The sequence below is a fragment of the Centropristis striata genome, chromosome 1, assembly GCF_030273125.1.
Source record: "Centropristis striata isolate RG_2023a ecotype Rhode Island chromosome 1, C.striata_1.0, whole genome shotgun sequence".
Classification (NCBI taxonomy): domain Eukaryota; kingdom Metazoa; phylum Chordata; class Actinopteri; order Perciformes; family Serranidae; genus Centropristis; species Centropristis striata.
The window spans coordinates 8,510,866-8,536,824 of record NC_081517.1 but is presented as its reverse complement, the minus strand read 5'-3'; the positions used below and the strand labels follow the sequence as shown (position 1 = coordinate 8,536,824).

General features: G+C 38.2%; 3 protein-coding genes across 4 annotated transcripts; 2 read left to right on the top strand and 1 right to left on the bottom strand.

Moving 5' to 3' along the window:
* The first annotated feature begins 56 nt into the window (after positions 1-56).
* Positions 57-6,534, top strand: LOC131973093 (serine/threonine-protein kinase fray2-like). Its single transcript, XM_059334946.1, has 6 exons — positions 57-353; positions 1,388-2,060; positions 2,156-2,257; positions 3,513-3,645; positions 5,230-5,258; positions 5,357-6,534. Exons 2-6 carry the CDS (start codon positions 1,425-1,427, stop codon positions 5,432-5,434), a joined length of 978 nt encoding a protein of 325 aa, XP_059190929.1. The 5' UTR covers positions 57-353; positions 1,388-1,424; the 3' UTR covers positions 5,435-6,534.
* Positions 6,535-8,449: 1,915 nt separating this feature from the next.
* Positions 8,450-15,964, top strand: LOC131974190 (uncharacterized). Of its 2 annotated transcripts, none has more exons than XM_059336413.1 (6): positions 8,450-8,955; positions 9,309-9,843; positions 9,981-10,115; positions 11,005-13,272; positions 14,592-14,678; positions 15,648-15,964. In XM_059336413.1, exons 2-5 carry the CDS (start codon positions 9,349-9,351, stop codon positions 14,646-14,648), a joined length of 2,955 nt encoding a protein of 984 aa, XP_059192396.1. In that variant the 5' UTR covers positions 8,450-8,955; positions 9,309-9,348; the 3' UTR covers positions 14,649-14,678; positions 15,648-15,964. The 2 variants fall into 2 exon arrangements, with proteins under 2 accessions (XP_059192396.1, XP_059192388.1); XM_059336405.1 differs by having other exon boundaries at positions 8,452-8,927.
* Positions 15,965-18,223: 2,259 nt separating this feature from the next.
* LOC131960419 (group XIIB secretory phospholipase A2-like protein) lies at positions 18,224-23,469 on the bottom strand. The gene is made up of 4 exons (XM_059325674.1): positions 23,126-23,469; positions 21,424-21,512; positions 19,627-19,792; positions 18,224-18,725 (listed from the first exon to the last, which is right to left on the bottom strand). The coding sequence occupies exons 1-4, from the start codon at positions 23,391-23,393 to the stop codon at positions 18,607-18,609; spliced, it is 642 nt and encodes a 213-aa protein (XP_059181657.1). The 5' UTR covers positions 23,394-23,469; the 3' UTR covers positions 18,224-18,606.
* Between the last annotated feature and the right edge of the window lie 2,490 nt (positions 23,470-25,959).

Sequence of the window (25,959 nt, the reverse complement as noted above, 5' to 3'; positions counted from 1 at the left end):
CAAACATGGGTATTGTAAATATTATGTGGTATATAAAGGGCAAATAGGCCCAGACCCAACACAGAGATGAAGCGTCGGGTTGTTCACACTCCGTCCAGGAGGTGGCGCGCTGATTTAAATCCCCTGTGAATGACTTGGAAATTTGCTGAGGAAACCAAACAGCTCGGTGGTTTAGACGCAGCGCGCCAGTAAAAACTTGGTGAAAATGTTAGCTCCATAGACTTTATATAAATAGGTTAGCTCACTGCCCGACAGTTTGTTCTCGGTGAGTTGGTGGTTAGCAGATTTAAAGCCCATTTCAGCATTGCCTCGTGCCTTCCCCTTAAAGAAAGTGGAGTCGTCCAACGGAGAAGGTAAAGTAATGCTAGGTTGCTAAACAACGCTATAATGTTGCTAGCTAGCATTAATGATCTAACCCAACAACTGTCCGCTGCACTTTGGCGTTAACTATCGGTCATGTAACTGAACACCAGACCGAGAGGGTTAGTGCAAATGTGTCGCTTTTAGCTGGAAACAACTGAGAGACTTCCTGTTTATCACAAAGTGTGTATTTCTATACAAGCTAAAGCTATCTTGCGAACGATCCTATGATCGTTTACAACCGACCTACTAGCCAAAAACCAGAAGAGATAACAGCTAACAGGTCATGTTAGCTAAACTAAATCAAAAGCTATTGAAGCCACCACTAACCTTTTCATCAAAGCTTGGTGCTTATTCAGTGCTCGCTATGTTTACACACGGCACAATAGTTTGATTAATTGAATACTACGTTTTTGGTTAAAATTACTGCAATTTGGAGTCTATTACTGTTCGGTAATGTGACTGCAAACATTTACGTTAGCTCCTCTTAATATGCCTAAAGAGACACTCTTCTCTTCCTTTTCAAGAATCTCATCAAATGTGCTTGACTCTGTTATATATGGGTCAATGACGTGATCTAATCCATTGTCAGTTGGTGTAACCAGTATTTATTTATTTTCTCATAAAAATCTGATATCTATATACAGGAAAACAAAAGTGAACTAAAATGAGAAAAAAATACAATCCACGTTTACATTGCAACATTATGGTATATAACAAATTTTACACAATTTGTCAAAACTTTAGAAAAAAATGGTTGTTTTAAGAATATGTTCTGCTCAATATTGACGAAATGTGTAAATGTAGAAATACTCAAAGGTTTTTTTTACATGTATAAGTACACTTTAATAGGTAGGTGGTAAAAGTTAAATATTCTTAAAAAAAGGTGTGCACAACAGCATGATTACTTAGACCCACTTTTATTTCCGTTTGGCATAACTGATTGTTAGATATCTAACGTTATAGTTTTGGCTTATCAAACTATTTGAACTCTTTTCCTCCTAATTTTTGTTTGTTTTTGCTGCAGGCGTTGATATCCACTCCTCCACTGGAGTTGCTGTGAGATGATGCAGTCAAACAGGTCTGCGTACAGTAACAAGAGGCAGTACAGTGACAGAAGTGCAAGGCAGTGGGACGACTATGACGACAGAAGGGAAGAAAGGCGTGAACCTCACAGAGTTATACCACAGGACTCTTATCAAAAATATGGTGGAGATAAATGTAGTAGCACAGAGAGGACAAGAAGTAGAGAGTACAGTGACTCACCTAAGATACAGTACAGCCAAGACTCATCAAACAGAGAATGGAGCACAAAGAGCTCATTAAGGAGACGCAATTCCTCACCTGACTGGGGTTCTTCTGAAAAGAAAAGGCGAAGGTATACAGTGGATGATAAAGATGATTACAGATACAGGCGCGAGCCAGAGGACAATAAAAACAGGCAGTCACCAGACAGTTTTTCACGTGCACATGTAATCAAGGAGCATAAACATACACAACCACAGGAAGAGGATTTCAAATACAGGAAAACCCCTCAAGACTCCAGACACAGGTATCGCCATGAGGAGTTCAACTTGAGGCAGCAACATGATGACTCAGGTTGCAGACAATCTTCAGGTTATTACAAAGATAGAGATGGTCGTGAAAGGAGCCGAGACCGTTCACAAGGGAGGACACGATCACAAGATCACTTTATGAAGGTAAATCAAAACAAACGTGTGTTGTTGTCAGTGTAGGGATTTTGACAATTTCTTTAAAATGGAGTCTTAATAAAATTTTCCTCTATATCAAACAGAGTTATGCCAAACCCAGACAAAGGAATCACAGTCCCTCTGCAGATCATGATGATCATCATCAAAACAGAAGAAGGTTTCCGTTGAACGGATCTCGTGAACAGGTAGGTTTACTTTACATGTGGCTGTTGGCAAAAAATGATGTGAAATTGCTTGGTTTTTCAAATGTAACTATCTAAATCACCAGTGAGAGGTGCAGGCAGATCTGTTCAGATTATGTATTTATTATATATTCCAAATAATCATATTTCATTTATTTTGTTCTCTTTGAAGTAGAAAGTGTCATGACACACTGGAAGTGACTTCTTAGGAGTGAGTTCCCTACTGGATCACAAAATACAAGTTTCTTAAGCTGCTAGAGGCAATTACTGTGCTGTGCAATCATTACATCGCCAAAATAATTGCCAGTGCATGCTCTTTGATTCACTTAATGACTGAAATCAACAATCACAGTGAGAAAGAATCACAAAGCTTCCTCCATGTTGCCGTTTGAAATATTTTTTGGGGTCAACATATGGTAAAGATGCCCAGGTCAGAATCAAATCTGTGCCGCTGCTAAGAACTCAGCCTTAGTACATCTGGTGCATGCTCTGCTAGATGAGCTACCAGTGTTAAAAAATTTTTTTTTTTTTAAAAAGTGCTTCTTTTTTCTCTTCTTTTCTTCTTTAACATATAGCACTCATGTAGCAATGACAGTTAGCTGTTAAAGTTCTGTACTTGCTTGATTCCTGTGGTCTATGTTTAGTACCTTCAGGTTGAATGCACTTATTGTAAGTCGCTTTGGACAAAAGCGTCAGCTAAATGACATGTAATGTAATGTGTACCCCCTCCCATCAGTCATCAACAGTGTTTTCCAGTTGCATAAGCAGCAGCTTAAGCTGACCAGTCAGTTATTGTGGTATTCATGTGGTTTCTCCATAGTCTCTAACATTACAGCAGTTGGACAACCCATGGAGTAACAAGCAAGGCCTTTGCAACAGCCTGACCCACAAAGCATTTGTTCTAATGAATAGAAAGCTAAGAGCTAGCATCCCCACATAAGCTGGAAAGGGAACCAGTCATCATGGCCAATAAAAACACTCTTCTTCTAAGAGAAGCTTATTTTAAATGGAAATTTTATATTTGGGTACTGTTTAAAATCCTTAATTCTTTAAAAAGAAAGCTGTATGACTGTCAGGATCGATATTTTAAGGGCATTCCCTTAAAATATTGATCCTGACAGTCATACAGCTTTCTTTTTTTAATTTTAATGGCTCCACATTTCTCCCAGGTAGTTCCATATTCTACAAATATATTTGTCAAACCGACTGTAGATGGTAGTTCCATAAACTGGTTGCTTCTGTGTGTGTTTCCTATCAGTCTTTTGAGAGTGATGCCACCAACCCGGAGCAGAAGTCAGCCGTGGGTTTCCAGCGTTTCCTTGATGTGCTCAACAAGGGCGTGAATGTCGCCACGCTCACCAAGATAGTGTCCCAGACCTCCACAGAAGCAGGTAATCAACCACAATCTCCAACTTCTTTCGTGAACACTGGTCGTCCGTGGTCTCCCACTTATGCTGAGAGGCAACAGGGACACCATCAAAACACCAGCCACTGGAATGAGAGCAAGGGATCCCACAGACTGGCTTCTCCACAGCCAAGTGGCAGGTCCTTCAGTCCAAAGGGGCGTGATCTGTCTGACGAAAAGTCTCTGCAACTGGGTGATGCAGAAAGAAGCTACTTCAACTCCAACAGTAGATCCAGGTCTCCCTCAGTGGTGGAAAAGACAACACTGATACCTGAAGATGAGCACAAGCACAGGCAAATGCAGGATGTCTTGCAGGCCATCGGCATCAATCTAGGATTTGAGGAACTGGGGCAAATGTCCCATCGGATCCAGGAGAGGCTATATGGAAAGAAGGATAATGATGGCGGCCGCCATCGTAGAGGAAGCAAGGAAAGGGACTCCAGGCGAGCTTTTTCCCCGCAAAGACGATCATCATCGTCATCGAGCAGATCTAGCGTGAGCCCGTTAAATCACGAATATTACAAGAGTAAAGACTCGTATAGTGCCCAGAGGGATGTAACAGAGGAACATCAAGTGCAGGTACATGACGATTTTGAATATAGCCAGAGTAGCAGCAGTATCACCGTACAGGAGAGTGAGAAATATGAAACTTACTCCCAGGAAAGCACTGCTGCATGTCCAACATTCTCTCAAAACTCCACATACACTGTATCAAAGCCATCCACCACACCTGTAATGCCAATGTACTCTCCGGTAAACTGTTCACCGCTACCATACCCAGGTCTGCCACCGGGTCTGCCTCCAGCAATGCCACCAGGTCTGCCTCCAGCCATGCCACCTGGTCCGCCTCCAGCCATGCCACCAGGTCTGCCTCCTCACTTGTCCCAATTTGGACCCAGGCTTCTCATGCCTCCATTCTTCCCTTACCCCCACGTCCCGCCTGTCAACGCCTTTCCAGCAGTACTTGCTCAAACAAGGCACCTACTGCCACAACAAATTAATAATCCATCCTTTCTTAACCTGCCAGCCATAAACCCAATTCAAACCCTGAACACTGCACAGAAGTCAAAGACACTGTCAAGGCAACGATGTTTGCAGGTCATTGAAACCAAACAACCTGGATGAAGACAACTGCATAGGGCAAACAGCTGGGCCTTCACAAAGTTCCGTTTAAACCATAAAAGACAAGGGCTGTACCCAAATATTCAACTGTTTGGATGTTTGTTCGTTGGATAGGTATTAGTTTTCAATTTTGTGATATGCATTTGTTAGGTTTTTTTTCTTGTTTTAAACAAACCATTACTAGAGATGGGTCCCATTCAATATCAGTATCGGATATTAGACTAACATCATTGATCCACGTAACATAACCGATCCACTTAAACACACATTACACCTGTCTGTATTTTCACCAGACAAAACTGCTTGCTGTTGTTTTTTACAGTTAAAGTATTAAATTGTCTTTTTAAACAGACGGCAAGTCAAATACGTTGCTGTCAATAAAGATCTGCTCAAACGCTTAACTCTAGTGTGTATCAACTGACACGGCCTTCTGTTTATTTTATCACAGTGATGGTCTTTCAGCTCTTCAAACAGATGGTGAGAGTCACGTGCAGTGATTTTTTTAAAAACACTATCGCTTCAACATTTACTGCTTGACAGCACTGCTCTAGCCTGTTGTATTTTTATTAATGCAGGATTCTGGCTGGCAAAAGGTGCACTCGCGGGTATTGCTTTCACTAGATCTACTCACTGGATATATGCTGTTGCTATAAGCTTTTGTCTCACAAGCTATTTTCCTACCCTTCCACTTTCTGCACTATCTATTTTTGTTACATCCTGTTCTTAATACTTCCCAAGGCAGATTGTTTTGAAGAAATACAAATGCTAATGAATACAAAATAGCTGGAGCGTGTTTCCCTATTGCAGATGCAATAGGAATCAATATCGGTATCTGCAGTTTTTCCACTTTTAGTATCGAATCACATAGTAACTGAAAAAAGGTGAACCAGTGCATCTTATATACCATAACGGAATTCTTTTCTTTTTAATTAAACCGAAAGACATGGCTGCAGCAGTTTCCAGAAAGAGAAAGCTGCAGTGACAACTGGGCAGTCTGTTAGCTTGTTGCTGTAGCTACCAATGTTAAATGTTCTGTTTTCAACAATATTAGGCTGAAAATAACATGCATGCAGGCTGACATTCAACTGTGGGGATTAAAGGGAAACTTTGAGTCACTGCAGCGCAGGCAGTAGGCCTGGGCCCAGTTACTGCGCCCACAGTACCACAGTGGCCGGAACCGGTGGACTTTTGCATACTCCTCCACCCAACCAGCTGTGGCAAATATTTGATATTGATTACTAGTGAGGCTTTGGAGCCCAAAAAAATGGCATTTGGGAAAGTCCTACAAAACACAAATTAAACATCGAATCAGAGAAAATGAACATTAAACACTTGCAAGCAGTTTGTCCAGCAGCAACAAAAAGTAAAGAAAAAAATGACAGACAATGAAATAAACAGACCACAAGTCTATTGAGAAGCCTCTAGATGGAGCTCTGTCCATTGCCCAGGCTGTTTATATACTCATAGCACAATGTCATGCTGAAGAAAAACTGTGTGAACAAAGTGTTTGAAAAACTTTGTCCTCTGTTGTTTTTCAAATTTTCTTCAAACACTTATGATTTAATACATTGTAATGTTTGTTTCCATCACATTTGTCTATATGCTGGACACTGGCCTTTTTCCTGATAAAACATCATCACAGTGTCCAGTCTTCTCTGTCAGATTAACATCTTTTCTTTTTGTGTACACATGCAGAAAATGATTTTGTAAATACTTGAATAGCATAATAATAAACACAGTGATTCTAAGTAAATGGCTGTGATCTGTTTTATTGCACCAATGTTTTATACATGTTGTGAAGAATAAAATCCTCGTAGTACTTAAGATCATTGCATTATATTGCAAATCTGAAAAGGTACAGCTAGGTTGTAGAGGTACCATTCTTAGAAAAATGTGCCTCGGATTGTTTTACTTAATGTAACCTCTGTGCAGATAAAGTGCCCTGGAGTAAGACACAGTCCCTGCTAACTTCAAGTATGTGTATACATACTGCATGTTTGCACCTGGACACTTATTACCTGTGGGGTAAAAGTAGACTTCACATCAGGAATAATGATTGATTTCTATCATAAACAATTATTTAGTCTGTAAAATGTGAGGTTCTTTAGGATTCTGCCAGAGGGTTCCTGAAAAATTCAATTAATTTTGTTTAAATTATCACTAAATACATAAAAAGGCTTCAGATTTCAATTAATGTTTTTAAATCAATAATAGTCACATTCTATTCTAACTAAGTCTGTCTCTATGTGTCAGCCCTGTGATGGTATTACAACCTGTCCAGGGCGTACCCTGCCTCTCCCTTATCATCAGCAGACCCCCACGATCTCAGTTTGGATAAGTGGTTAAAGATAATGAATGAATAATATAACAAATCTGCAGAATATGTAATTATGTATGTAATACTTCTTAAAGTGATTATAATTATTTCACATAACCAAGATGACCGAATTTTAAAAAACCCTAAAAAAACCCCAATAATATAGAATTATTCCAAGGGACATACGTAAGGGGGTTCCCAGTGTATTCTCTATAAGTGGTCCTTGGATGAAAAAAGACTGAGAACCTCTCTGTTATGGTGAATTTCCAGTGGAGAAATTGTGAGAAGTGCCCTTTAGGGTGGCGTGAAAGTAATTGTAAAACCAACGCAGGGTTATATAGGCTGCCCTACATGCTAGCAGGCAGCTGGTGCTCTTTTTTTCACCTCAGGATAGCCTGAATGCGAAACTGAGAATAAGTCAACAACTCCTTTAACCCTCTGCAGTCACCAAAATCGCCAAAGCATGACTTCTTCATCACATCCGACGTAAAAACAAAGGAGACAAGGTCAAATATATTTTGTATAAAATGATAGAACTGGATGTAACCCTCTTATATGTTATATTTGCAATCACTGTTCACATTTGCAACATTTAAAATTCTTTATTGAGCAAGATGGTGTTTTGAAAGTTAAAAAAAGATTCAAAATTACATTTTATGTTGGACTCAAGGACTAAAAAGACACAAAATGACCAAAAAAACGACACAAAATTACAAAAAAAACCCCACAAAAAGACACAAAATGACCAAAAAAAGACACAAAATGACTAAAAAATACACGCTAAACACACAAATAAAATAGAGTCACACTAGAATAAAAACCAGAGTTGGATGACAGGATCATACACAATCACAAGACCACATTCATGTTGTTTTTTCTTTGTTTCTTCTTGGTTCAAAAATGTTGATCCAATAAGTCAGAATAAAAAATCTATTTTTATTAGGTCATATAGGTGAGGATGTGCTGAACAAAAAATATACCAACATTTAACCACCATTTAAACATTTTTAAGTGGCGTATACAGGCAGGATGAAAAGGATTCAAAAATGGACAAAATAGCCCCAGACGCCATTGAGTTAATAATGTAATTTTTTTTTTTTTTTCTTTTTCTTTTTTTATTCACAATAACAATTTACACTATATACAGTATTTGCCAGGGGGTTACATCAATTCCAAAATAAACATGGTAAGAAACTGACAACAAAAAATAAATAAAAAACATGATGTATGATTCATCAATCAATAAAAATAATGCATAAAATGTATCCAGCAAAAAAACCTTAGAGAGATTAATTCATCCATCTGTTTTATCACTGTGTATACACTCCAATATTCTGGAAGGATGTGCAACATTTAGTCAACTTGTCCAACACTGGACAAGCAATCCACTTTAAGAAAAAAGATATTATTATTATTATTATTATTATTATTATTATTATTATTTGTTTTGAAGGAAATCAGAGGGAAAAGTTACTTCTGTTTTTAGGGAAGTTTCACATACAAATGAAGAAATGGGCTGACTGCAAACCCAGTTTTGTTGTTAATACTGTAATGGACAGTATAGTGAGTGTATGGCCATTACTCACTAAGGTTTTTTGGTACTCCGTCCAGCAGGAGGCGCTGTTAGCCCTACTTTCAAAACCACCAAAGCAGTGAGAGCATTGAGCAGTCTTTAGCCCGTCCTTCTCCTTAGTAAAAGCTGTTTTTAACAGTAACGGTTGGCTTAGTCTTCTGCTGAAGTTTAGCTAAGATCGATGTTGGCATTTCACTATTTTAGAACCATATTTTCGATCTAATAGCACATTTTCCTTGATGCCACAGAGGAAGGGGTAAGGCCAGACCGAGCCGCTGTAGCAGGTTAACAGTATGTTAGCTAACGTTACCAAGCTAAGATATCTAAAAACAAGGTTCACCGCTAGTCAGTTTCACTCAGTTCGATCTTTAATTTACTATCACCTATATTACACATTGTTGCAATCCTACAGAGTTTGGTTCTAAAATACAATTTATTGTCTTACTCAAAAGCAACGTAAGTCAGTTTGTTAGCCAAGTTAAAGTAGGGGAAAATTGAAACAGTCGTGTCCTAAAAGCAGTTGATATTCTCTAGGTTACTATGATTACTGTGTTTATAAGGTTACTGTGCTGCCAGTAAAGTAACGGTCTGCATGTCTATTCTTCAGTAATTTTTCCACATTGTTTCTATTCTACAGTGCACTGACTGCATAAACCACAAGAGAGACTTGCTGAAGGATGAATCCACTCGACTGGGATGTTTCACACACACTGAGAAATCTGCACCCAAATCACCAGAATAATGTTCATAACAGTATGGACAATATGCCAAGAACTTATAATGAGTGGGGCACTTATTGTGAATTCTCCAGACACACAGTTGATGAAGCACAAAGAAGCGAGGAAGTGAATGTGAGATGGCAGGGACCGAGTCCCCCCACACATAACTTTTACAATAAGGACTCAGAATTTGAGGACCCAGATGGAGGACCACTTGAAATGGACGAAGAGGATCCAGAGCTGTCAAGAAAGCGAAAAGAGCTTCAACATATAGAGGAACGAATTATTCTAAAGAAAGCTGCTATTGCTCTGAAAACAGTTGAATTGTTTGTGACGAACCCAGTGCCTTCAGACTCATCTAATGATCACTCAGCTCCATGCAGAGGCGAAACTCTTAAAGACCGGGTCAATGTGATATTAAAGCAACGTCATCCTCCAAGCTTTCTGTCAAAGGTGTGTAATCGATTGATGCACCAGATAATCAAACGGCTCTTTCAGATAATTCATTTACTGTGAGAATCCAGTCATTTCATCTTGCAGAGGCTTTCCAGATAATATATTGTATACTGCATTTCCTCCTTATTTTTCAGGTCAGTGAAAGAATGAAGTCATCCAGCCAGAGCAGATATGGCCCACTGCAGGACAACCATCCTCTGAAACTCAGAGTGAATGCACTAATGAAGCAGAGATGTAGTGATCTGAGGGCTTTGCCAGCAATCGGAGAGGTCTGTAATATTCTCTACTTTGTGAAACATCGCTATCACTTTCAAATTAAAGTTAATAAACATATGAAAAATGTAACTTTAAATATGTAAAACAAAACCAAGAGAGGAAAGAAAATTACACAAAGGGTTCTGTCTTAGTTGAATAAAATTTAATAATCATCAAATAACTATGTTGTCTCTTAAGCGGCATTCACCTCAAATTGGGCAATATGTCGGTTGTGTGGGATTGTGGGTGTCATTTAAATGGTGTCACTCAAATGGCCATTTGTGTGATTAAGACCAACACGCCCATGGGCGCACATATTGGTGCGAGTACATCTGCTTACACAACATGAACATATGTTAAACTCAGCAAGTCATTGTGCTTATGTATAGTGCCAAGCCGATGAATCAGCTACCCAATATATATCAGAGTTCTTGTCGGACAATAAATAACACATTTCAGAACAGAAATGCCATATATATCAATATCAATGTCGCCTCAAAAATGAATAATCTGTCAGATAAGTTCATCAAGAAAGGACTACATCATAAAGCTTTGATAAGCTATATTTCCATAATGTAATTTAAAAAATTAGTCAACTTTTTTTTTATATACAGTCCTGTTATGGAAAAAATCCCTGAATAATTGGGTCGTTATTTTAATGGTGGTTTGATCAGACGTTTTGAACAGCTGCTAAGCTATTCTTGTTCTCTGAGTCTCTTTAAAATCCTCATTTGGTAGACACCTGTAAAGGAAGTGGACCAGGCTTTCAGGAGTTGATGCTCTTTTCTGGCACTGATTTTGTCATGTTCTCAAGTATGAAAAATCCTGTCTGGTTTCTCTAACGTATTTTTTTAAATTAAGGTGAAAATAAAAAGCAATGTTTCTGTATCTGACCTTTCCCAGGTCCCTGTTGTCACACTACCATCTGCCAGGGGAAGTATTGCTTCACCAGCCAATGAGGAGAACAACGTCAACAAGGGTTTTCAGCGTTTCCTTAGTGTGCTCAACGAAGGAGTGGACATGGACTACCTCAGTAGGATTGTCATTGATGACAGTGAGGGTCTTCCTTTAGGAAAGGAGCTCCCAGTTCAGCCTCCTGCCCTGGAGAACAAGTCAGATCCAGTCCCTAGGAGCAAGAGCCAGCAGTCCAATTGTGGAGCCTCACTGTCGGGTGGCAGTCGGAGCAACAGTGGAGAGAGGAAGACTGACCTGCTCACTCAAGAGAGATCCCTCAATGAGAGACTTCCCCTGCCTGATGATGAAGAGAACATATATGACAGAGGAAATCTCTGTTTTGGTTCTAGTAGTAGATCCAAGTCTCCCCCTGCTGTGAAGAAAAAACAAAAGAACGAAGAAGTGCAACCAAAGGTGAATGAGCAGCATGGACATCTTCAGAACATTCTTAAAACAGGGGGGTTGAGTCTGGAAGTGGAAGAAACGAAAAGATTAGTATACTTGACTAAGGACAGGCTGTATGGAAAGAAGCATGAAGACACAACAGTTGACAGTAGAGGGGAGCAGGAGAGCCAACTAAAGAGCTCCCAAAGACATTACAGTGTCTCCTCTTCATCCTCTGCCTCCTCAAGGTCAACAAGATCCAGAAGCTCTAGTCCCAGCACCTCTCAACATCAGGGCTCCCACAGCAGAGACTCAAAACAATGGTTTGGAAGCAGCTGCTCAAGAGGCAGAAGCAGAGTTGGACTGAAACACCAAGATGATAACCAGGACAGCAAAGAAGCACATAGTTACAGGGACGAATACGACAAAGTAACGCTTCCTCTCAGTGGGAGCATTACCTCCTCAGCCAGTGAGGAGAACAAAATCAACAAGGGTTTCCAGCGCTTCCTTAGCCTGCTCAACAAAGGAGTGGACATTGACTACCTCAGTAGGATTGTCACTGATGACAGTGAGGATCTTCCTTTAGGAAAGGAGCTCCCAGTTCAGCCTCCTGCCCTGGAGAACAAGTCAGATCCAGTCTCTAGGAGCAAGAGCCAGCAGTCCAATTGTGGAGCCTCACTGTCAGATGGCAGTCGGAGCAACAGTGGAGAGAGGAAGACTGACCTGCCCAGTCAAGAGAGATCCCTAGTTGATGGACTTTCCCTGCCTGATAATGAAGAGAAGAGGAATGACAGAGGGCATTGCAGTTTTGGTTCTAGTAGTAGATCCAAGTCTCCAGTGAAGAAGAAAAATAAGAAAGAAGAGCAACCAAATGTGGACGAGCAGCATGGACATCTTCAGAACATTCTTAAAACTCTAGGGTTAAACCTGGAGGTAGAAGAAATGAACAAGTTAGCACAGCGGACTCAGGAGAGGCTGTATGGAAAGACGCATGGAGACACAAAGGTTGACAGTAGAGGAGACCAGGAGAGCCAAGAAAAGAGCTCCCAGAGACATGACGGTATCCCCTCTTCATCCTCAAGGTTAACAAGATCCAGAGGCTCTAGTCCCAGCACCTCTCAACATCAGGGCTCCCACAGCTGCTCAGAAGGCAGAAGCAGAGATGGATTGAAGCGGCAAGATGATAACCAGAGCAGTAAAGACATACAGAGTTACAGGGACACAGACGACAAAGAAATCTCTACTTATCAGCATCCATATTCACAGAACCAAACGTATCCCCATGCCCACCCTGCTGCTTTTTCGGAATTTCCCGATTACAGTTTGGCCCAGCACTCCCAGTACTACAACGCTGGAACAAATTCTTACTGGACTCATGGCAACACTCCCACCCCACCTTCCCTTAATCATTCAAGCACCTTCCATCACTTCCCTGGCCCTGTAAAGACATCTGGCATGGTTTACCCTCATCACAACCCTTGTCAAGACATTAACTTGTTAATGAATCCAGACCTTTCTACGAGTGAAGGTCAAATCGGATCTCTTCTTGGTCCTCGCTGTCTGCAGGTCATCAGCACTAAGCAGCCAACCACTGAGCGGTGTATAATGCAACTTACAAAAAGGCGCAAGAACAGGACATCAAAAGGTCACCAAAGGAAGCTAAAGGAAAGGTGGATACAGAAAAAAATAGAGACGCGAAAACGTAAAATGGAAGAAAGGCAAAAGTTGATGGAGATGGCAGAGGTTCCACAGCCTGGTGGTGCTGAAGAAGACTCGCAAGAAGAAAAAAAGCAGCCAACAGAGGACGAAGTCAAGTCCAAACTGAGGAAATGGGTTGGTTTTATCAGCTTCCTAATGCATCTCAATTTAGGATGTTAAGTTACGGAGTTTAATCCCACAGCATGATCTGGATATAGATATTTTATCAAGCGTGTCAGAATACAACGTCACTTCTGACTGGCCAAAAATTCTCACTGATGCAAACTTTTGTACTTATTTTAGGACCAGGAGTTAAAGCTGTTTATTAACTTTCTTAATCTAGAACACGCTCATCATCTTGGCTAATATTAAGGAGAGCTCCAGAGGTGTCCTACCCTGTTAGGAGTTGCCAGATGACAAAAGGTTGGGACGTCCAAGCCGCCTCACAGCGATAGGAAAAATGTAGCTTTGCCACAGTGTTGATTTGGTTCTTTCACACATGCTGCAATATCAATACAACACGATTCCAAAGACATTGGGATGCTGCGTAGAACGTAAATAGAAACAGAATATATCAAATTCAGAATTTTTATTTATAAATCAAAAGTTGGTCATTTTGAGTATTAACCTCTTAAAACCCACCTGCCAGGGTAGGTTTGGGGGTAGGGGAAAGGCTAGGATTAGAGCCAAACAATTCTGGAGCCAAAGCTTAAACAGAAGAACTGTAAGACTAAAATACATGTATGAGGCGTCATTTAAAAGGCATCATTTCTGCAATAGTGCTAGTTTAGCATGTGGCTAAATCACAACTGAAACAACATAATTAAAAAAAAAAAAAAAAAACAACCCTACCCTAACCCACTACAACTATCTTCAAGGACATACGTACATATCCCTAATTAACGTAGTCAATTGATATATGACTATATATGGTAATTGTATTAGTCAGCCAATGGCTTTTAATAATATGACGCCGCATATCAAAAAAAAAAAAAGTATGTCGGACCTATGGAAGTGCATTTGTTGATATCTGAAATGGGAAACTACGTTACCACTGGTGCAAAGGAATCACTATTGACAATGGGGTTAAAGATGTCTGTAAATTAGTTTTGATTAGTCAAAATGTAATTTCTACATGTGAATATATTCGTAACATCTAAATAGGCAAAAGCAATATCTTAAATCAACATTTTAACGAGTCAACTGACTAGTTAAATTAAATATAATTTCCTCTAGGGAAAACAGAATTGTTACCAGCCCCACTGATTAAATGTTACAAGGGCTTTGCATACACAATCGCTAATGAAAGTGGGTGTGAAGTTCTGACATGCTTGAAAAATACCCACACTGTAATCTTTTCTCATGAAGTAGCACCAGTATGCTGACCCCGCTACACATTAATGTGTACACAACAATTCAATATTGTTCACCTACTTCTATTCTTTTGTTTCCAGCTTGATGCATATAACAAGAAGATGAAGAAAAAATGCCCCCAACAGCCAACTCAATAACCTCTCTGGCCCCTCTCTAGACAAGTTAAAGTAAGTAAACTAAAGTGTGAAATCACTTAGGTTTGTCTGTTTGTGCCTTCATCTGGGACTTGAGTGTTTGATCAGTTGGGACTTAGGATTGTTTCTGAGCACTCATCATATGAAATACACTCCAATCATTTACCACCACTCAAACTACCCATACAGTTTATACCCTTTTAGGCTACGTTTACACGAGGACGGTCTGAACAGAAGACACAAAAGTGGCGTCGCGTCTTCACTTTTTATTCCTCGTTTAGACGAGCATTTTCGGGAGGAAATCTACGTGCATACGGTGACGCAAAAGTGTGTGAAATTCAATTGTATGCAGCCAGACGGCATCACTTAAAGCGATAAGAGCATCTTTGGGCATGCAGAAGTTTTCACGGCACACATTTTCATCATCTACTCCTTCCACAAAGTTCTCCACCATCCACTAGATCTCCCAGGTCTCGTTCACAGCCGTCTGGCTCTCCTCCGACGAATTGCTGCATCCAAAATGTGATGGAGGTAATTCCAGATCCTTCTCTGTTCACTAATACTATCTGTACATATTCTGTACATTTGGTGGAAAGACTCCTGTAAGTTTATTAGAGCTGCCAGAGCAGCTTGAAGGTCCGACGCATGGAAATAATCCACGTTTGTTTATTTTCCTGTACTGGAGCATGTATGTGACGTAAACACATATGTGACGTGAGCAGATCTGAGCAGAGTTTTGTGTCTCGGCAGTGTAGACGGACACGCTACAGCGAAGAGCGGATTTAACTTTTCCACTTTTGAAGGTGGTTTCAGATTTTTGCATTTTTAAGCCCCCAAAACGCCGTCACCGTCTAAACGAAAGGCACTTCTGATAAAATATTTTGTCGTTTTTACCTGCTGTTTACTCGTGTAAACAGGGCCTTAATACCTGTTTACAAGTGGAAGGAAAAATTCCAACCAACAAAACATCACATTTCTTTCTTTCTTCTCCCTTACCTGTAGATCTGTGGAGCGTCGTGACGGACCATCTGAAGCTGCCGTGAGCCCGACAGACCGTGTGGACAGCATGTTCAACTTTTATGAATTACACATGCAGTTACTGGTGTTACTGGACCATTTAGTATTTAAGTCATATTTCTTTAAACTCTAATAAGTACATGATATCTTCTGCAAAAGAACATTTTTGTGCCAGTAATGATCACTTTGCGTTTAGACAGATTTTACACATCTCGGTTCTCTCTCTTTATTTCTGTGAATAACTCTACTTTGTAACTCTGTTTTTCATTCTATGTATTTGATTAAACAACATATTTTGCAGACATTGTCTTAAGCTGTTGATGAAATACATTTTTTATTCCGAAAAATGGTCAGGTCTATTATCCAAGAATGGAAGTGTGTACAATAATTAATAATAATAATTACACATTAGAGGTTCCCTGACTGATCTAGTGCCATCAATGGATTAGGTTTTTTGTATTTTGTTTTTCAGTGCAACTCCAATTAATCTTGAAAGTCCTCATGGACTTTCGGTGAGCACCACTGCCTCCTGTCAAAAATATCTGACTAGTGTGTACATTATTTTGGGGGAAAAAGTGATAGACAGAGCTTATTTTTTTTTATTTATTTTTTTGGCATTTTTACATGCTTTTTTTTTTTTTTTATTGAAAGTGAGAGACAGATAGAAAGGGGGTGACAGAGGGGAGGACATGCGGTAAAGGGAGCTCAGGCCGGATTCGAACCCGGCTCCACCGCAGCGAGGACTGTAGCCTCTATACATGGGGCGCCTGTGTAAACCACTACGCTACGGACCACCCCCAGAACTTATTTTTAATACTTCATTTCTTGCATATGCATATTTTTGGACAGTATTTTTTTAGCCACCAACGTCAATTCATTAAAACTAAAAAATAAAACTAACAAAAAGTGACGATTTGAGGTTGAGAAAACTATAAAAATATCCAGTCTTCTCGTTGATATTCCTGTTTATGTATGTAGGTATATGGAGTTTTCAGTATTGAATTGAGACAGTTTCATAACCACTTAAATCTCCTGATTGACCTGTCCAGTGCAAGTCTGACAATGTTAAATGTCCATGCTAAATCAGTCCCACCATGTTAACACTTAAAATAAGCTCTTGTAGAGTGAAAAGTAGGCAGAAAAAAGTGACAACACACACAAGCTGAATGGCTGAGGCCGTTTGATGTTGAAAAAGTGAAACCATTGTAAAATGGTCATGTATGGTAGATGAGTCCTTTACCTTTCCTTTGGCACCACTTTACCCTTTTCCCACTTTTAGAGTTTTAGTGCCAATTTGGAAATGACCAAAAATGTGTAGATTTTTTGGATGTACCGTTTGCTGTTCAATTCAACTAACTTAAAAAAATAAATGTATCAGAACGTTTTAACTGTAGAATGTAAACTACTCCCAAATTCCCAAGAAACGTACTAAGGACATGTCCACTTGGTGGCAATGATAAAAGTCTTCTCTCAATTTTGAATTCCATTATTCTTTTGTACCATAAGTAATTTACATTATTTTTTATCAACAACAACAAGGAACTGGTTTCAAAACACGTTCAACTAAATACTGATGCCTCAATATTAGCAGTGGTGAATAAAATATCCAGATTCCTTACTAAAGTAAGTTTTACTTACTCCACTAAAAGTAAAAGTTACTTAAGTTAAACTACAAAAGTATCACCATCAAAATGTACTTAAAGTATCAAACATAAAAATACTCGCTATGCAGATTATTTTATATATTCCACATATATTATTAGATTATTATTCATTATTAAGCAGCGTTTCAATGTTGTCGAGGTAGGGATAATTTTAACTATTTAATATACTGTTATGTGGTTAAATTTATAAAAATGTTAAAAATAATTTTAAATTGACCACACTTTTCATTTTTGACCCAAAACTGTCAGCTAAAGTAGGGCAAAAGTAGAATATTTATCTCTAAAATGTAGTGGAGTAGAAGTATAAAGCTACATAAATGAAAATATTCACGCAAAATACAAGTACCTCCAAATTGTATTTAAGAACAGTACTGGAATAAATGTATGTTAAATTCCACCACTAAATATGACCAAGACCATCAGTGAGAATATTGTCTATTTCTATTTAGTTATTCTAAATGGCTGCCACAGTGAATTTGGGTCAGCCAACAAATTGATGCCTGTTCTCCAGAACCTCATTTAGCTCAGACTTCCTGCAGCTGGAGGTGGAGAGCTGTGGCCAGCAGTAACAGACACACTCTGCTTCCTGGGAGCCAATACTGACACCAAGCTCATGGGGGACCATGTCATTTTTCTCTGGGCCTGGTGAAGACAAGTGAGGCAAGGAAGAACCAGGACTGAGTGGGACTGTCAGAGTTCATGAGAGGTTTTCTAACTCATGGAAACAATTGCTTTTGTCCACATGTGCTGATGAGTCAACACACGAAATTGAAGTTGCTCCAAGCCAAAATCGGTACCAAGATATCGTGGATCATTTCAACGAATGCAGTGTACTGATCTGAGGACTTCTAGATAATGAATGCTACCAGTAGTAGACATGAAATGAAGCAATCACATTCATGTATGTGTTGATAACATTTATTCATACTGTATTATCCCAAATGATAACGCCCAAAGTGCACAACACAAGAGTGCTGTAAAGATCATACCATAGATATTTTTGCTTTTTCAAAATCATAGTGCAACTATAGACAGCAACACTGATGCATCACTGCAAACAAACAAATACAGTTTTGGTTTGCAACAGGTGAACTTTTAACAATAACATCTACAGTTTGCTGCAAAGTAAAATAATGACTTTGGACATAACCAGAACAATAACTTCCAAATAAATTACTCAAGTAGTCATGCAGCAGTAATTGCAACACCATAACTCACATCTTCTGATGTGATGCTCTAGCTTATGCTGTTGTAAACAGGAGAGTGGTTCATACTTTCATCTAAAGTTCATCTTTCTCCTCTCCTTGACAGAAGCACGCTGCCCTCTGGCCGTTCATGTAGGGTCTGCAGCCCAGAGTCCACACTGTGTTGAACAAGGTGTCTGCTACCGTTTCACATGCTGGGGAGAGAACATGACAGAGACGGGGATGGCAGTCAGTACAGATAAATATGTGCAGAAGACCTTAATGTATAATGGTAAATGGGGTACACTTATATAGCGCTTTTATCCAAAGCTATACAAGTGTACCACCTATACATTCATACTGGTGGCCGAGGCTACCAGGGCACACTGGTACCACCTACTACCTACCACTGGTTTCACCTGCCACCATTGGGAATTAATTCACACACACTGATAAACGCAGCATCAGGAGCAATTAGGGATGCAGTATCTTGCTCAAGGATAATTTGACATGTAGCTGCCATGGTCGGGGATCGAACCACCAACCTTTTCTGAGATTAATTTAGCATACAGTTAATTTTGTGGAACAATGAGCTATTAGAACTCGACAAGATACACATTGTTTGGAATTTGGGATTGTCATTATATGTCACATAGTGTGTACGTTAACTCAAGCAACAACCTTTGGGGCTAATGTAGAAGTGCCAAAAACTGCACTTCCTCCATTGGCTACTTGAGGCTGGCTCCTAAAGCGAGTCAATCCCCATAGACCCCCATGTTAAAATAGAAAAAATTAACATGTTTACTAGTAAACAGCTGTAAGGGGTTGATTTTTAAAAAATATATAATTCACCCCTTTAATTTATATTGAGGCTTAAAGTTATGTATAATCAAGGGCATGGCTGTTTTAAAGTCATAGGTGGGTGCTCTTCAATATGTAGCCACTGCATTAGCCTGGCTCACATCACCCCTGCTTCAACTTTTTGCCCCTTGTGTGGATAAGTTAGGAGGAGTCAGATTGTGTCACCAAATCAGTTGTTGAATGCAAAATTCTGCTGAATCGCAATGGGCTCAAAAACCCTGCCCTGGATGAAAAAAAGGTGAAAACATTACTCACCTTCAACTTTTGACACAAAGCCAAGGCTCTTCTTGAGGTCAGAACAGATGCTGTGGAGGCACCAGCGGAACTTGGAGTCACAGCGGTACTTGTTGGAGCCACAGGTGTCGTAACACATATCCAGCTGATTGCAACACTTGGTCATGGCAGGGATACCCATGTCCATCTGGTACACAACAGAAGTAATATATATGTTTGTATGTTAGATTTTCTATACACTCAAAATTGATTGCATTATTCAGTCAAATGTGAAATTCTCTGGATATTTAAGGGAATGTAGGGAAACTATTAGTGGCAGAGGATTACATTCTATTGTACCAATTTTTGTATAATAATGCACAAACTATCCCTTTAATCCTCATACAGTGTCTGAAGGAGGACTCTTAACTGATATGTATAAGTTAGAAGAGGCAGGTAGCAATGGTGGAAAGTAACTAAGTACTGGACTTAAAGTAAAATGTTGAGGTACTTTTATGTACATTTTATGTAACTTTCTACTTCTACTCCACTACATTTTGAGACATATATTGTACTTTTTATTCCTCTACATTTAGCTGACAGCTTTAGTTACTTTTCAGGTCGAGATTTAAAATGAAAAACATGATACATTAAAAATGATTACCCATTTTATAAATTAAACCACTTAAAAGTTTATATAGTTAAAATGAACGGAATGGAGTCATTTCACAGTGTGGTATTAGTAATTTTACTGAAGTAAAGGATCTGAACACTTCTTTCCACAACTGTCTTTTTACTTTTTTTTACATTTATTTTTCTTTATTTATTTTCTTTAATTTTTTTTTAATTTTTTATTCATTTTTCTTTCTTTTTTTTTTTTTTTTAATTTTCTAATTTATTTTTAATTTGTTTTTAATTTATTTTAATTTTTTAATTTTTTAATTTTGCGCAGCTTTTCCGCTTCTGCGCATGCGCGGCTTTTTCCACTTCTGCGCATGCGCGGGTTTCACAGAGCGGAAAAGCCGCGCATGCGCAGAAACGCTGAAAAAATAAATAAAAAATAAAAAAGTAAAAAAATAAAAATAAAAAAATAAATAAATAATAATAATAAAAAAATAAATAAAAAAAGTAAAAAAATAAAAATTTTAAAAGATAAATGTAAAAGAAAGTAAAAAAAAAAAAGTAAAGAAGTAAAAAAGACAGTGGTGGAAGAAGTTTTCAGATCCTTTACTTCAGTAAAAGTACTAATACCACACTGTGAAATGACTCCACTCCGCTCATTTTAACTATATAAACTTTTAAGTGGTTTACTTTATAAAAATGGATAATCATTTTAAATGTATCATGTTTTTAGCTGTCCAGAGATTGTCTGAAGCATAACAGTTGTGATGATTAAGTCAAGCATCCGTGGTATAGTTCACTGTAGCAGAACGAAGGTTTTTACTTCTCTCAGCTGCATTAACACTTCAAACATAATAAAAGTGGTGTTCATTTGTGAAGATTATCCTGCTGAACAAATCATGTAAGCATCACAAGCGTGTGTTTGTCACAGAGCTTATTTTCTGCCATGATACAAAATCCAATGCAAAAATACCATAGGTGAATTCTCAGTAGACCCAGTTGTGATGCTAACTTCCGAGTTGGCCAACAAAAAATATGCCTCTCTATTTAAAAATGGACGGTTTGAATGATTAATAAACTGTGGTGCTCCATGATTTTGACCATTGTTAATACTCCCCTAATGTCCAAATTGGGCTGTGATTCAGCTATTTGCTCAGTTAATTTTCCAAGTAAAATAAATCAACACAAATTTGCTCTGAATAGGCAGAGGAAGCATACCCCCTCTGGAACAGGAAGACCAAAGAAGTAAGAGCTACATCCATCAGGTTCTGGCATCTGGTAGCCAGGACGAGGAAGAGGATCTTTACCTGGGAGGGGAAACGAAGCAGAATATCAGATGTAGTTTGTGTTTCAACCATGCAGTTTTTTTTATTTGGTTCATATCCTTTCACATGTTATTAGACACACTCCCTGGTCACCTATCCTGCTGGGGTCACAGTCCATGCCCAGCCTCTCTTCAGATGATAACAAAGATGATAAGCACACAAAGAAAGAAAATCATATCAAGCATAGACCACAAGAATCAGTAAGAAGTTTATATGTAGCAGTTATATGTAGTTTATATAGTTGCATTGTTGTTCCATCCAGGCCACTGTATAACCACTGTATGCAGTTTATGATGTTATATATACACATATCCATAAAGTACAGTATATGTCAGTTAGTAATGCATTAAAGACAGACAGAGGAGCATTTAATCATAATAATGTAGCTAATATAAACATCACTGGATAAATCAAAGATGAAATAAGATGAAACTAAATTAGTTTAAATGAGAATTTGATTCATTTATAAATCTTAATTACTTAATTACTTGTAAAACACAAGTTTCATTATGATAACGTGCCATATAGATTCTTTTGGACAACAACAACACGGTACTTGCTGATATCACAAGTCTTCAATTCATCAACTGATATGAGACGATATCATATGTCCATTTAACACAATCGGTTTCACTTATATCAACTAACAAAAAGCAACTAAAATATCTATCTGACAATTTATTACTGAGCTCTTCCAAACATTTGAATAAGAAAAACAACTATTATTTTTAATAAGGAGAGTCAATGGGAAATCATGAAGGTGTATTTTAAACATGATCTGTATTTATATTTTCAATGATTTTGGATCACTGATCATTGAATCTAGATGAGGGTCCAGTCTAATGTATATATAAATATGATCAGTCTTATATATATGTATGTATATATATATATATATATATATATATGGCAAAGTCTTGAATATTACATATATATTTTACACGCAAACACACACACACACACACACACACACACACACACACACACACACATACACATATATATATATACGGCCGTCCATAAAATTGGAATAAAATCTTTTGGAACAAAAAATTTTTTTAACCTAATTCCATGAAATGATTGTGACAATGTGATTTATCCTTGACAGATAAAGTGAATATCTTCTCAAAACTCAAAAAACTTATTAATTCATTTTATCAAGTAATCTCTTCCAAACATATCACAATGAAAATGAAACCACAATTAACAGAGGATTGTGTCTGAAAACAAAATTATTCCAACTTTATGGGCCTCCTTGTATGTGTGTTGTTGTTTTTTATTTCATATTTACAAATTTGACAATTTTCTTCCCAAGAAGAAGTTTTTTGTCCCTGAGAACTTTATCATTATTCAAGTGGAGAACAGGACAACCATCCTGAGACTAATCCCAACTCTTTACCAGTGCAAGGAGTAATTGTTAAGGCAAACTTTTAATAAATTTCCTACTTTTAATTAAGATAACATTTTAAATTATATTTATAAAAAAGATCCAAAATGATGTAACAGTGGTAGACCACACTAGTTGAGCAATATAAGTAATATTCTAAGCCTAAACCATACTGCCTCATGCTTACTTATCTATTGATCCAACTTACCATATCGACAGCGGTATTGGCACACTCCATCACGTCCACCCATAAACTCCAGCATCGAGTCAAAGTATCCGCTGACTGATTCAAATCCGCCTCTGAAGGAGTTCAGTCCCCACTCACTGTCCTCCTCATTCGCCTGTGTGCCATCAGAGTTCTGGTCCGGTGGTGGTCCAGCTGTTACAGCGGGGTCCTCAGTCTCCTGACTGACAGCACTGTGGATGAACAGGCCCAGCAGGAGCAGGAGGGGAGCAATAAGGGCCCAACGGGTCATTCTGTAGCACAGACAGCTCAATATGAACAGTTAGAGTTCAGACTGAGAGGAAACACAAACGCACTCTCAGAGGTAATACTGGGACCTGAACTTTGAGCCAGACACAGGGACAGCCTCATATGTGGAAGAACAAAGTCCAGCTTCTATCTCATCTTTTTGACATGTCTGAGCTTTCATCATGCACTGATTAATGAAAGACAGAGTGTGCTTATTGACCATTCAGCTCAGGGCATTTTATTACATTTTAATCATATTCATGTAGGGGTTCATTTAAATGATGTCATTAACATTAAGAGCATTACCCTTGTGACCTGCTGCCAGTAAATTCATATGCAAATTGTCTCTCAATCAGTGGCGGTTCTACACAGGGGCCTACAGGGGCCACTGCCCCTGTGAAGAAGCCCTTGGCCCCTGCTGTGGCCCCTGTGTCAAATTAATAATAAAATGATCAATTTATAACGATGAATGACGGAACAATTCTTACCTATTTTTTGTTCAAACAATATCTCATTGTACACAAAAGGAACCCAGAATGTGTACATTGTATAATAGTTTAACTGTGCAATAAAAGCTTGTGTATATATATAAAAAAGATCATTCTCACTGTACTGCACTTTCAAAATAAAAAAAAAGTAATTGTGCCCAAAAATGAGAAATGTCATTCTCGTGCAAAAATAGTTGTTATTGTTGTCTCATTGTAAGTCTCATTGTTTCAATCAATGTATTTGTGTCTTCCAAATATACTTAAATTAGATTTTTAAATAACCTAAAATAAAGGGTTTGAATGCTTAAATATCATCTTTGGCTTTTTTTATAATGTGCCCCTCTGATTAAACACTGGCCCCTGTTTGGCCCCCTCAGTAAAACTGGTCTAGAACCGCCACTGCTCTCAATGTAAGCATTAATAACAATACATCAAGATGCTTCCCACATGTAGTAGCAATTGCTGCTAAAAACTCCAAACTAATTTTAAAGGTAATAATCACATATATTAAAGTGTGTGTTAAAGTTTTTTGCATAAATCCAAAAACTGAGGAGAATTCTGGTGAAATATTCCCTGAAGTTTAGAGGGGGTGGAGCCTGTCTCGGATGCTTCTGGAACTTTCTGCCTGCACTGAAGCCTATAGGTGTCTATATTGGCAGACCAGACTGTGCATGAATCATATTTTAACCCAAAACCATGGGCCAAATGTACCTACACATCAGTGTTGTTACTAACTCCATGTTTATGTGATGAAATACCCTTAGATTTGGGTACAGATCTGACAAGTCTGTGGAATAATAGAGTAAAAGACTATGTTGTACGTGTTGTGGTACAGAACACAAAGGGTATTTCATCACATCAACTGTGATGTGAGAAATCACACTGCCACACAACTTTTTGTGGGTTATATTTTAAAATTTTCCTGAGGGAGTATTTCAAAAGAGAGACATGACAGCCAACAATTCACAAGACGACACTCATCACATGTAACACACTTTGTTATGTACAATAAAAATTGCGGGGAAAAGTATATTAGTCAACTGGAAATCCAAGTATTCCCCTTCAATAAGATATTATCAGATAAACCTTTATTAGTGGGGAATTTGCACCTTTACATAAGAAGGTGGATAACAGCAAGAGTAGTATAAAAAAACATAAACATAAAATAAACAAGGGGAATACTATAAAATTATAGAACAATATCAACAATAAAACAATAGACCTGAGAGAGGTCCATGTTAAAATTTGAATGATTCCAATTAAGTGATCATACTGACTGGCAGCTAATCCTTCCCTCTTCCATAATGTATGGATTTCATCTGATGCCAGACGCAAAGCTCCATTTATGTCTTAGTTGCTGCTGTTGTCCTATAAATCTCCAATTCAGGTCGGCACTTTTCTTTTTCTTGTTGCTGTTGTTTGGACACTGTACCCAAGTTGTGTGGTAATCCGCCATTTTGTCATATCCAATCTATTTATGTTTTAAGATGCTGCCGTGTTGTTGTTTGTTTTGTTTTTTGTTGGTTTGTTTGTTGTTGTTTTGGTTTTGTTTTAACTTTTATTCTTTTTTTTTTTTTCTTGTATACCAAAAAAGCATATAAAACTATGATTGCTTTGTGTGAAACATGTATTCTAACCAATGTGAACTTGGCAATAAAAAGAATATAAAAAACAACAACAATAAAACAATAAATAAATTATGTACACATGATGAAAACATTAATATCTCCGGTATAGATATCTATCTATCTATCTATCTATCTATCTATCTATCTATCTATCTATCTCTCTGTCTCTCTCTCTCTCTCTCTATACACACACACACACACACACACACACACAAACACACGTACATACATTATCCTGGACATGATGAATGTTGGAATGATGCTAATGCTAAGACTATTTGTCATTTTTAGTATTACTGGTTTCTCCTGTTCAGATTTTATTTTAAATTGCATTTAGATGAAACATCCAGCTTTACGATATATTTCTGTGTTCTGAACGGCTTTTGAAGAACTGAAGAATAAATGCAGAAGTGGAAGCTTTTCGAAGTGTTCTATCAATTCTAAGGGCCATTTA

What these genes read in the sequence shown, in the direction of transcription:
- LOC131973093 (XM_059334946.1), top strand. Translation starts at nt 1,425, where the DNA reads ATGATGCAGTCAAACAGGTCTGCGTACAGTAACAAGAGGCAGTACAGT. An exon ending in CACAAGATCACTTTATGAAG is followed by an intron (nt 2,061 to 2,155) that starts GTAAATCAAAAC and finishes TATATCAAACAG; the next exon opens with AGTTATGCCAAACCCAGACA. An exon ending in TGAACGGATCTCGTGAACAG is followed by an intron (nt 2,258 to 3,512) that starts GTAGGTTTACTT and finishes GTTTCCTATCAG; the next exon opens with TCTTTTGAGAGTGATGCCAC.
- LOC131974190 (XM_059336413.1), top strand. Translation starts at nt 9,349, where the DNA reads ATGAATCCACTCGACTGGGATGTTTCACACACACTGAGAAATCTGCAC. An exon ending in CTTTGCCAGCAATCGGAGAG is followed by an intron (nt 10,116 to 11,004) that starts GTCTGTAATATT and finishes GACCTTTCCCAG; the next exon opens with GTCCCTGTTGTCACACTACC. An exon ending in AGTCCAAACTGAGGAAATGG is followed by an intron (nt 13,273 to 14,591) that starts GTTGGTTTTATC and finishes TTTTGTTTCCAG; the next exon opens with CTTGATGCATATAACAAGAA.
- LOC131960419 (XM_059325674.1), bottom strand. Translation starts at nt 23,393, where the DNA reads ATGACCCGTTGGGCCCTTATTGCTCCCCTCCTGCTCCTGCTGGGCCTG. An exon ending in CCAATACCGCTGTCGATATG is followed by an intron (nt 21,513 to 23,125) that starts GTAAGTTGGATC and finishes TTCCCCTCCCAG; the next exon opens with GTAAAGATCCTCTTCCTCGT. An exon ending in GTCTTCCTGTTCCAGAGGGG is followed by an intron (nt 19,793 to 21,423) that starts GTATGCTTCCTC and finishes GTTGTGTACCAG; the next exon opens with ATGGACATGGGTATCCCTGC.